Source organism: Rosa rugosa, chromosome 4 (genome assembly GCF_958449725.1).
Source record: "Rosa rugosa chromosome 4, drRosRugo1.1, whole genome shotgun sequence".
NCBI lineage: Eukaryota > Viridiplantae > Streptophyta > Magnoliopsida > Rosales > Rosaceae > Rosa > Rosa rugosa.
In genome coordinates this window covers 45,947,659-45,959,843 of record NC_084823.1, presented here as the reverse complement: position 1 = coordinate 45,959,843, position 12,185 = coordinate 45,947,659, and the positions used below count along the sequence as shown (strand labels likewise).

At 31.5% G+C, this 12,185-nt stretch overlaps 1 protein-coding gene and 1 long non-coding RNA gene across 2 annotated transcripts; both read left to right on the top strand.

The window, feature by feature from the left end:
• The first annotated feature begins 1,092 nt into the window (after positions 1–1,092).
• Positions 1,093–3,886, top strand: LOC133744899 (uncharacterized). The gene is made up of 7 exons (XM_062172926.1): positions 1,093–1,282; positions 1,898–1,945; positions 2,066–2,260; positions 2,337–2,474; positions 2,659–2,709; positions 2,795–3,546; positions 3,863–3,886. The coding sequence occupies exons 1-7, from the start codon at positions 1,198–1,200 to the stop codon at positions 3,884–3,886; spliced, it is 1,293 nt and encodes a 430-aa protein (XP_062028910.1). The 5' UTR covers positions 1,093–1,197.
• A 3,588-nt stretch (positions 3,887–7,474) lies between these two features.
• LOC133742943 (uncharacterized) lies at positions 7,475–12,071 on the top strand. Its single transcript, XR_009862836.1, has 8 exons — positions 7,475–7,710; positions 7,880–8,037; positions 9,597–9,697; positions 10,170–10,225; positions 10,347–10,508; positions 10,694–10,738; positions 11,451–11,570; positions 11,742–12,071. It is a non-coding gene; the product is annotated as an uncharacterized LOC133742943 (long non-coding RNA).
• The last annotated feature ends 114 nt before the right edge of the window (positions 12,072–12,185 follow it).

Here is a 12,185-nt window from a genome sequence, read left to right as displayed (position 1 = left end):
TCTGAAGCATTTTTTGGCATAGTGTCTCTATTTCGTACAGAAAACCTGCCCTCTCCCCTTTGAGGTTTTTTTTTTCTTTTCACGCAATTTCAATTATGTCAACTATCTGTGTTAGAACTGATTGGGGTACAATGGGTTTGGTTTTGATTTTGTTTTCTGCTTTCATTGGTTATGAACTGATTGGGGTTTTAATTTTTTAGCAGTTTTGTTTGTGTCGGAGTTTCACATTTTAGTGGCCTGGCTAATTTGAGTTTGATTTTTGGTTAGTTTTTGTGGTAAAGTTATAGTGTTTGGCCATTTGAAAAGCTTTGTTGATTCTGTAGGTCAGAGTATTCTGATATTCGGTACCTCACTCTATAAGTCTCAATTATCTGTATGGTTACACTGGTGGTTGATTTTCTTTTGAGATCAGTTTACTTTTCTTATTTAAAACAATTTATAGAAATGTCAGCTTAATCAAGTGCATAGCGTTTCAAGGTTTAGGTTTAGGATGTATAGAGTATATATTTGAATTATTCTTTGAAGTTTAGTGTTTTTAGTTTTGGATATAATATGTTAGTGATTTGATTATAATATTTTAGTGCTACGTTTTGAGTGCGCGACTGATATTAGAAACATGAAATCATATCACAAATCCTACAAAGTAGAACCATGCCAGCAGCTGCTAACACTTCAGTGGCATAGCCCTTTTCTAAGATCCTCAACTAGGCACAGTGTTGGATGTAATGCACAACTAAGGATAACCTTGGAAATACCAAACTGTATTTATGTTTAATCTTCTTCCTTTTTGCTTATCTTTTTTTGTTTGTGGGCAAAGGGAGAAACTGCAATACAGAGAATTGTTGGAAGCCCTCCTATAGGTTGTTTTTCCTCAAATGATAATATATTAGTGGAGCAAGGAGGAGATATTTGTATATAAAGTATTTTTTATTCCTAGCATTCCATTATTTTTTATTCCTATAGGTTGTTCATTCAAATATATTGCATTGGTCAATTCATCTACTGTTTCATTTGTATTTCTTTGCACAATTGTGGATTTACCTTTCATTTTGTTAAAATTTGTATGTTTTGGGTTTTCTTCTATCATGAAAGATTGTTCTGATTTGTGTATTTGTGGACTTAATTGCAATTGTTATTCTTTTAATATTAATTACTGTTGACGTTTTATTGTTGTTTTGTTCAGGTTTTCTGGATTCTATGCAAAACAGTATATGTGTGATTTTCATCCCGCTGTTCCTCTGCATATTGCTTACAGCTATTTTAACGTCGAGTCCTTCTATAGGTGTGTGCTCTTAATTCATATTGTGAACATTGTTTGAATCAATTGTGATGAATGAATTGTCATGTGTCTGTACTTACTGTTTTGTGTAGATGTTGCAAACTTATTTCAACTGAATTTTGGGTCAGATTGTTGGTATACATATTTAATAATGTTTGAAGTCTGTTGACGTATAGACTTTTCTCAAAATTAAAATCTTACTATGGACCATTTAAGATTGCTTCTATTTAGGTTGATTAGAATAAATTTACTCACTGTTTGGTTGGTATACAACTCATATAAAAAAAGATTTTTGATTCTGACTCATTTTGTTTACAAACATTATTTTGTGGTTTTTATTGTTTTCATAATGTTTTGGATTTCGATCTGTGCTTTTTATCAAAGTGAGAATTTCAGTCCAATTATTTTTGGTGTTCATATTTGTTGGATTTTGTAATTCCAGGAATCTTATACTGTGATTAATTTTGTTTAGAAACATTGTTTTGCTACGTTTGTTGTTTTCATTTTGTTTTTGATTTCACTCTGTGTTTTTATGAAACTGAAAATTTAAGTCCTCCTCTTTTTGGTGTTTATTTGTTGAATTTTGTAATTACTTTTTGCTTTGTGTGCATTTTGCAGAGCTTTGGAACAGTGTGGACTCAAGTTGTTTTACTATTTCAGATTCAGGTTTAATTATAGAAATAGTTTCAAGTCATGTTTAATTTTTATTCCTTTTCTTTTCCCTTTATTTTCAAAGTCTGAGATATCAGCGTTAAAAGGTTAATTTATCCACATTTTTCGATGTAGTTATGGCGTCTAATATGAGATACAAAAGAGGAAAAAGATTGTTACAACGAAATGATGGTGAAAGTCTTAATCATGAAGCACAGATACAAGAGGCAAACAATGGTGAAATTTTTTGTGCCATGACAGCCCAAACTGATAGTGGTGGTATTAGTACAGACGCAATGCATCAAAGAAGATCAAAAAGGGCAAGACGTGGTATGTATATACTTACATTGAATGTATTCTGTTGATGATTTCAAGTTGTGTAACATTCTCTAAATATTTTTTATAGTGCCTGAGGCTGCAGTAACAGAGAAAAACTACAGTTCTGAACACTTGAATAGAAGATTTCAAACTGCTGAACAAAACAACACTCTGCTGCTGAATGAAAGTTCAGTTCACTATGAAAATCTAGATGTCAGTAATACAGGTATAATACATAAGTTTACATGCTGATTCACTTTTTAAAAACATTGGATAATATGTTTTGTTTGAATTAATTCAAGTTGATCAAATAAGATGTATAATTTTTTGCATTCATCATGACTTTACATTTACAGTGTCAGTAATTTTTAACATCATTGTTACTAATTTATGTGATATTTGACATTCAGATGATTGTTCGCGCTCATTTGGTCAGGCATCATATCAGAAAAGTAGAAAAGGTTATTTTTGTAAAATTTTTGTTGTTGCTGTATCAAGGAAATATGTACATACATTTACTCACCAAATGTAATATTATTGTTGTAGGATTGATTATGAAATATCAGGATTCGGGTGATAATATTCATGTATGCAATTATTGCAATGCGAATTTTTGGTCTGGTGAAGCTCTTAAACAATCATCTTCAAATGCACCTCTCATTTATACAAACTGCTGTAAAAAAGGTCAAATCAAAATTGAGTTGTCAAAACAAGCTCCAAATCTCCTCCAACAATTATTAGATCCAAATAATGGTTCAAACAGCAAAGTTTTTAGACAAAATATTAGAATATATAATTCAATGTTTTCTTTTACATCGATGAGAGCAACGATTGATAAAACTATTAATACTGGATTAGGTCCCTATGTTTTTAAAATAAGTGGTCAAGTACATCATTTAATGGGTTCCGTTCTACCTTCTACGGGAGAATGTCCTAAATATGCTCAATTATATATATATGATACAAAAAATGAGATTTCAAATCGAATTAACGCTATTGATCCTACTCATGTTAATACAAATATTAAACCAAATATTGTAGAAGGACTTATAAAAATGTTTGACGAAAACAATGATTTGGTCAAAGAATTTCGAACAATGAGAAACAAGTTTGAAACACAGTCTTTGCCTTCATTAAATTTGACTATACTAGATCGTCAACCTGTTGATAGTAAACAATATGAACCACCAGTAAGTGAAGAAATTAGTGGTTTAATAGTTGGCGACATTGGAGAATATGACTCAAATAGAGATATAATTATTGAATCAAATAACAGAAATTTACAACGTGTTTCTAAAGTACGTCCAAAATATATGTCATTGCAATATCCAATACTTTTTCCATATGGTGAAGATGGATATAGAACAAATTTACCAATGCAACAAATTGGACGAAATGATAGACAAAAAAAACGTAATATATCAATGAGCGCTTTTATTACATATCAACTTCAAGATAGAAATAATGAAATGAGCACTTTATTAAAAGGTGGACGATTATTTCAACAATATTTAGTGGATGCTTATGCAACTGTTGAAGAAAGTCGTTTGCATTGGATTAGACAAAACCAAAAAAATTTGCGTATTGAGAGTTATAAAGATATTTGTAATGCAGGTTCAACTGGAATTAATAAAGTAAGTGATTTGGGTCAAAAAATTATTTTACCAAGCTCTCATACAGGAAGTCCTAGATATATGATTAACAATTATCAAGATGCTATGGCAATTTGCAGACAATATGGTAATCCTGATTTATTTATAACTTTTACTTGCAATGTCAAATGGATTGAAATAGAACGATATTTTCAAAACATACCACAATATCAAACAGAAGATAGACCAGATATAATTGCAAGAATATTTAGAATAAAATTACAAGATATGATTGCGTATATTAAATCTGGAGAACCTTTTGGAGAAATTGAAGCAGATGTTCATACAATAGAATTTCAGAAAAGAGGGCTTCCCCATGCTCATATGTTATTTTGGTTAAAAAAAGATTACAAATGTTATACAGCAGCTGATATAGATTCTATTATTTCAGCAGAATTACCAGACCAAAAGACTGATCCAGAACTTTTTGAAATTGTCAGTCAATTTATGATTCATGGACCCTGTGGACAAATAAATTCTAAATCTCCTTGCATGCGAAATGGCAAATGTTCAAAATTTTTTCCAAAACCATATAACACAAATACTATATACGAAACAAATGCACCTTCAATATATAAACGTCGTAATGATAATACAAAATTTGTAGTAAAAAATAAAGTACAAGTTGGAAATAATTTTGTTGTACCTTATAATCGAAATTTGTTATTAAAATATAATGCTCATATTAATGTTGAATTGTGTTCTCAATCGATGTTGATTAAATATTTATTTAAATATATTAATAAAGGCCCAGATCGAGCTCGAATCTTATTACATCAAAACTTAAACGATGAAATTGCAACCTATCTTAATTGCCGTTATTTAACTCCACACGAATCCATATGGAGATTGTTTGAATATCCAATCCATTCTCGACATCCTGCTGTACAGCATTTAGCTATTCATATGCCTTCAGAACAAAATGTTATCTTTAATGAACATCAATCTCTGCAATCAATATTAAAAGTAAAAAGCACAGAGGATACAACACTCACTGGATGGTTTAAAGCAAATTCAATTTACTCAGCCGGTTCTGAATTAACTTATACAGAATTTCCAACAAAATTTGTGTGGGACGATCGTAACAAATGTTGGATACCAAGAAAACAATATCATACAATCGGTCGAATAGCATATGTATATCCTGTTGCAGGTGAATTATATTTTATGCGAATGTTATTAAATATTCAAAAAGGATGTTGTAACTATGATTCAATAAAAACAGTTAATGGTATTACATATAATTCTTACAAAGAAGCTTGCCAAGTTTTAGGCTTATTAGGTGATGACAAAGAATGGTTTCAAGCATTAACAGAATCTTTCCACACTGGAACATCTTCCGAAATTCGTCAACTTTTTGTTACAATAATATTATTTTGTGATGTTGTAAATCCTGAGATGCTATTAGATTCATGTTGGATGCATATGTACGACGATATTTTACATAAAGCTAGACTTCACGTTGCAAATCCAAATTTAATTTTACCAGAATCAGAATTGAAAAATCAAGTATTATTTGAATTAGAAAAGATATTTAATAAATCTTCGAGTTCATTGAAAGACCATCAATTACCAATGCCTAATATAAACAAAATATTAGAATTAGATAACAAATTATTGAGTGAAGAACTAAATTATGACTGCATTCAATTAAAACGTGAACACAATAATTTGATTAGTCAGTTAAATGCATGTCAAAAAGTTGTTTATGATGATGTTATTAAAGCAATTGAAGAAAAGACTTGCAATACATTCTTTGTTCATGGTTATGGAGGAACTGGTAAAACATTTTTATGGCATACAATAACAAGTAAATTCAGATCCGAAGGCAAAATTGTTTTAACCGTTGCTTCATCTGGAATTGCTTCATTATTACTTCCAAATGGTAGAACTGCTCATTCACGATTTAAAATTCCCTTAATCATTAATAATTTATCAATATGTCCCATAAAAAAAGGCACTCATCTTGCAAAATTAATTGAGAAAACAGATTTAATTATTTGGGATGAAGCTCCAATGGCTAACAAATATTGTTTTGAAGCATTAGACAAATCTTTACGCGATATTTTATCCGATTTAAATGATTCATCAACTAACAAATCATTTGGTGGTAAACCAATTTTATTAGGTGGCGATTTTAGACAAATTTTACCTGTTATTACAGGAGGAAGCAAAGAGCAAATAATTGAAGTCTCCTTGAATAGTTCATATCTTTGGTCATCATTCAAAATATTTCATTTAACAGAAAATATGAGGTTATTGAAAAAAAATTTGACTGATGAGGAAAAAACAAATATTTCAAATTTTGCAAATTGGTTATTGCAGATTGGAGAAGGTAATATATCTTCAATTAATGATGAAAATGATAGGGACGCGTCTTGGATCGAAATTCCAGATGACTTGCTTATTCGTACATATAAAGATCCAATTGAAGCAATTTTCCTTGCAACTTATTCCCATTTCAATATTAATTACAATAATTTTAACTATTTACAAGAACGTGCAATTGTTACGCCACGAAATTCTACAGTGAAAGATATAAATGATTATATTATAAATTTGTTACCAGGTGAGAAAGCAACTTATTTAAGTGCTGATAGCATTTTGATCAATTCTGGAAATAATCAAAATATCAATGCTTTATACCCAATTGAATTTTTGAATAAACTTGAATTTAATGGCTTACCATCACATCAATTGATTTTAAAAATTGGAATGCCTGTGATGTTATTACGAAATTTAAATCAAACATCTGGTTTATGCAATGGTACAAGATTAATAATAACAAAATTATTTGATAGATTAATAGAGGCAAAAATATTAACAGGAAATAACATGGGTCAAAAATTTTATATACCAAGAATTGATCTCAGTGTATCTGAAAATAAATGGCCATTTATTTTTAAAAGACGACAATTTCCGATAAGACCATGTTATGCTATGACTATTAACAAAAGCCAAGGTCAATCATTAAATCAAGTTGGTATATATTTACCAGAACCTGTTTTTACACATGGACAATTATATGTAGCATTATCAAGAGTCACATCAAGAAATGGTTTAAAAATTCTGATAAACAATGATAATCATATGTCAAACAGACACACTAAAAACATAGTTTATAAAGATGTGCTGCAAAATTTATAAATTATATCTATCATCTTCAAAGCAAATTGAAAAAAAATAAAAACAAATATTTATATTTTGAATTGAAATTTAACCTACATTTAAAATTCTTTCAAAATTGAGTAAAGTAATATAAATCGCAAAATCCAATCATATTGTACAGAATATATTACTAAAATTTCAAATATCTTTGTGACTTCAATGCACACATCTTCATATATTTGAAGTAAAGAAGTTATATATAGCAACCAAATTATCAGTTTTTTTTAAAGCTTTCATTCTAGATTAAATTTCGCACAGTTTATGGGACATGTTCAAACCATTTTACACTTTTGTATCAGTTAATGCAAGAAAATAAAAGTCGATGCAAGGAAACAAACATAGTCTGCAACTATCCTTACAATTTGTCTCCATCAGTCTATAGCTTGACCCTAAAACAAAGAGGTTTCAATTCATTTCAGTCTATATCATTCAAAAAGTGATCAAACCAATGTGAGAGAAATAGCCCAAGCCAATACAAAATGTCATGTGAAGGAATTCTGACAAAATAAAGATTGGACATGATTGTGGATTATTACAAACGAATCCTACCCAAAAAGAATTAAGCTTCCGAATCGCAACTGGCAACTGGCCTAATACTTAGACAGGAGAAAAGGCAGAGGAAAAGAGGCGCTCCCCTCAAACGTAAGCGAAATCCTGGCTCCCCAAAGCTTAATTTCACTGCAAAACAATCCTCTTTTTTAGTTTTTTTGTTTTTGTTTTTTGGATTGATTGATTGATTGGGTATTCAGTTCCGTAATTTGAGTCCGAATAATTCTTAGGCTGAAGAATCTAATTCGTTCTTTATTCTTAGGCTGGGGAAAAAGGTGCAGCTGCAGACGCTAAAAAGTCAGGCAATTTTTTCAATTTCGTGATTCCCTTGCAGCCGGTCTCACGTTCCGCTCCACACGCCGCATTTGAAATTGGATTGCTTGCTTGAATTTGAAATTGGATTGCTTGCTTGAAGTTGAGGTATGGATACTCGGTCACGCTTTTTTGAATTGAATTCTTGAGTTTTAAACAGAGATTGTGAGTTCCAACCTATAATTATTGTTGAATTACAATGTAATTTGGTTGAGTTGTCCCATACATATTATTGTTCTGCAATTTACAGATTCTGAAAGTTTTTCTAATTTTAAAACTTTACTACCAGAAATATGGCGTTGTTCTTATTAATACTGAAGAGGCAGCTACCTTGATAGTTAATTACCAATTTTCGGCTTCTTTTTCTGATAAGTGAGGCAATTTTACCATCTATCTTGAATGTGCATTATTCTAATCGTCCTGTGCATGTGTGGGATAAAATTTGTGTTAGAATAGTGGTTTAATCCGTGTAACAGTAACATATAGAGTTGATGCCCTGAGTTTGAAACAAAAACGAAATGGGGAAATTATTGAACTGAATGAATAATATATATATATATATATATATATATATATATATATATATATATATATATAACATTGTACCCCAATCAGAATAGCTGGATAGTTCAAGTAGGCATACCGGTGTTCTTCATCTGTCAATGTCTTAACGATCTCAGAATTGCAATAGGGATATTGAACTGAATGTATAGGCTGCAATCATTGAGTGAAGGATAGAAACTGCATTTAACTGACTAATCAAATTATTGTGTTCATAATGTGTGATATGTAACCCTTCAGTTAGATCAAGCAACTGAAATGGCGGAACCAATAGGGCAAATATTGATATTATGAACACAATATTATATTGGTTTAGCACTCACCAAAGGGATATATAGTCTTAAATTTGGTAAATAAGGTTTTAAGCTTATATAGTCTGATTTTGAGCACTAAACAATTTATCTGAATGTCAAAACTTTTTGATATATCCCTTTGGTTGTCTGGTATTGATCATTGTTTGAAACTGACCGTCCTACTCTCTCTCTCTCTCTCTCTCAGTCTCTCCATCTCAATCTTCTTATTTTTCCAGGTCTCAATCGAAAATGCTTTGTTCTCCTTTGCTGACTTCAATTCCTCTCCTCTGATCTCTCTCTCCTCTCACAATGGTTTTGAATTTCTTTGTGAAAATTCATTTGGTTTGCATATTTATTTCTAGATTCTCTAAAAATATCACTTTCCCTCCATTTTGTGCAATTCATATTACCATTCCTTCTTGCTGTATTCGTTAATTTGGTTTCCCATGTGCACACTACAATAAAAGGTTTTCAAAAGGACATATACTGGGTTTGAATTTTATGCATAGGTATTGACTGTGTTGTGAGTTCAGGTTGAGAATGTGAACCTACTACCTATGCAATAATATGTACAGCTTGGTAAAATCCGTGAAAAGATTTGGCATAAAAAAACAAAGATAAAAGTAGGGTTCGTGTATACTAGAAATCTAATACTTTAAGCTGTAAATGCGCGGGCTTTACTTAAAAAAATGGGGGGACTATTAAAAGTTGTTGGTTGATTAGAGATTCCCTTTCAGAGACTCTTCTGTTCTTTGTGTTGGATTTTTGAATGGGAAAGTTGTTCTTATTTCATTAACTTTACTCTGTTTTCAGGTTGCTTTGATGGGCAAGGCAGAGTCACTCCAAATGCATCTTAATTGAATTACTGAAACTGCAAATACTTACTCCAAAGGGTTGGAGCTATGTTTTGACAGGTGAACTATCAATTATCCTCTTCCCATTTGATTTTGATTTGTTTTCTTTTATATGCAGTATACCTTTTTCTTTTTTTGTATTTGGTTTGTATTTTGTTTTCTTTTTTTGTTATAAAAAAATATTTTTGTCCTCAATATTAGTTTCAAATGGATATTTACTGCCTGTTAACAAAGGTTTTGTTGGTGGAGAAAATTGTAACTTCATTGTGCAAGCTAACACTGGATCATTTCTCTGCAAGAGATTATTTACCGTCTTTAATTGTTATTTAAATTTAAAACAATCAAAGGTTTTGAAAAGGACATATACCGGGTTTGATGGCTTTGGCACAAAATTGATAGAATACATTTTGCAATGACCTTTTACGATTACTTTTTATATAACGAGTCCCATGCCCAAAAAGTCAACCCAATAAGGTACTCTTTTTAGTTATATTTTTCTTTCCTAATGCAATTTTTATGCCTTTGGTTTCAGGGGCAATGACAGCTTTGCTTCGAAATCTTGATCATCGCATCTCAAGCTATTCATCTGTAAGTTCAATTCATCTCCTGGAATTTGAGATAAACTCCCGTTCATATGTATGGACCAAAACAGAAAATTTGACTAGATCTTAGAAATGTTGATCAAAAGAATTATCTCACGTGTATGTAGGTTATACGAAAGTCTGAGATCGAAGATGCAGAGGAATGCTTGAAACTGTTTTCTATGGACGAGGTGGCTAAATTTAATTAAATGACCCTTCCTAATGTCAACAACTTCAAAAACCACTCAAAAAGCCAGCCACGTAATGAAATCCACAAAGAACATATAGTGGTAAGATCGAGATCAAACTGCATCATTCCTAATGTTATTATGCCTATAGGTGAACTTATAGGGAGCAAATTTGTTCATATATAATTTTATCTGCTGACTACTATGGTTTGTCATTAAATTAGGAACAAGACAGATTGCCAACTTGACTTAAGTCACTGACTTTTATTTGAATGTTAATAATCTAGGTGCAGACATTCCTCCTGAGATCGGAAAGATGTGCAGCTTGGAAGGTTAATTCTATTTCTTTCAGCAAGTTTTTTTTTTGTTTCCTCTTCTGTTGATCATTTTGGTTTTTGTACGCATTTGATTAGTTTACTTTTGATTGTGTAGAATGACTTTATGAGCATTTTTGTGTAGTTTATAAGCTTTTGTTGTGAAAATATTTGAACTATGTTTGTTAGACAAAAAGAGAGACTATTGGATAGTTTCAGAACAAATGCGTTTCCTTTGTTTGGAGAATAGGACTATTCCCCCCCCCCCCCCCCCCAGTTTAATAGGACTGGGAACCTGCATAGAAAATTTGCTATGAAATAGTTGACATTGTTTATGGAGGGCTGTATCTAAATTTGATTGTCGAGGGGTGTATCTAAATTTGTACCTATGAAAGAGTAACTTATGAGTAACTTATCTAAATTTGTACCTATGAAAGAGTAACTTATGATTGCCAGTTCATTCCTCATGTTAGCTCTTTCCCCTGAGAGGCATTTCTTTACCTTGCTTTAGTTACTGTTAGGCAAAACTAATACCACAATTTTCAAAACAAAATAAATAGTCTTTGTGAGCTTAAGAGTTTTACACTGTGATGGAAGGCAAACATTTATCTCGATGTTTACTTCACTCCTAACAGATCACTTTTAACTTTCTTTCAGACACTACAATTTCTGACTTGCTTTAATTTCACATTTACCACACATGTAATTTAACATATATCCATTATTTCAGAAATTAGTAATCAAGACAAGGAGCATTGAGTTCATGCCATTCTATCTTTCTCTTCCAACCTTCTTGATGAGTCTCTCTTTCTCTGCATACGGACTTTTCAGAGAAGATCCATTCATATTTGTAAGTATGTGTGTGTGTGTGTATCCTTAGGCAGCAAACACATCTCACTTTATTTTATTTCTTGGCAACAGTTTACATTTCAATTGGCAAAATAAATATACATTTACAGTTCTTCTGATAACATATCTGATACATTTTCTACAAGTCTCATTCCTCTGGTTGATTATCCAGGTTTGCCGAATCTGTGAATGTCAAGCAGCTTGAGAGCATATTGTCATCCATTTCAACTTCCATTATCAGATACCCTATCCGCGGCAAAGCCAAACCACGTTCTCTCTCACTTTCTAAATCCAAAGTCCAAACAAACATAACATTGACATGGATAAAGCATACAGTGGCTACCGTTTGTAGTAATGGTCATAAACTTTATGTATAACACATTTCCAGTTGTCTTTGTTGTTCTTTTGCATATTGTATTGGTTATGGATTTCAGTGGTATAATGAAGTATTACCACTGTTGCTTTCTTCCATTGTTTTGGTAATGGATATGTGATTTTTACAGACTCTGTTTCTGTTCCTTCTTAGTCAGTCAGCCCTTTGCTATATTTTCTACCCTATATAATCTTCCCTAAACCTCCAAAACCCGCGGCAGAGCGCGGGCATCAATTCTAGTTT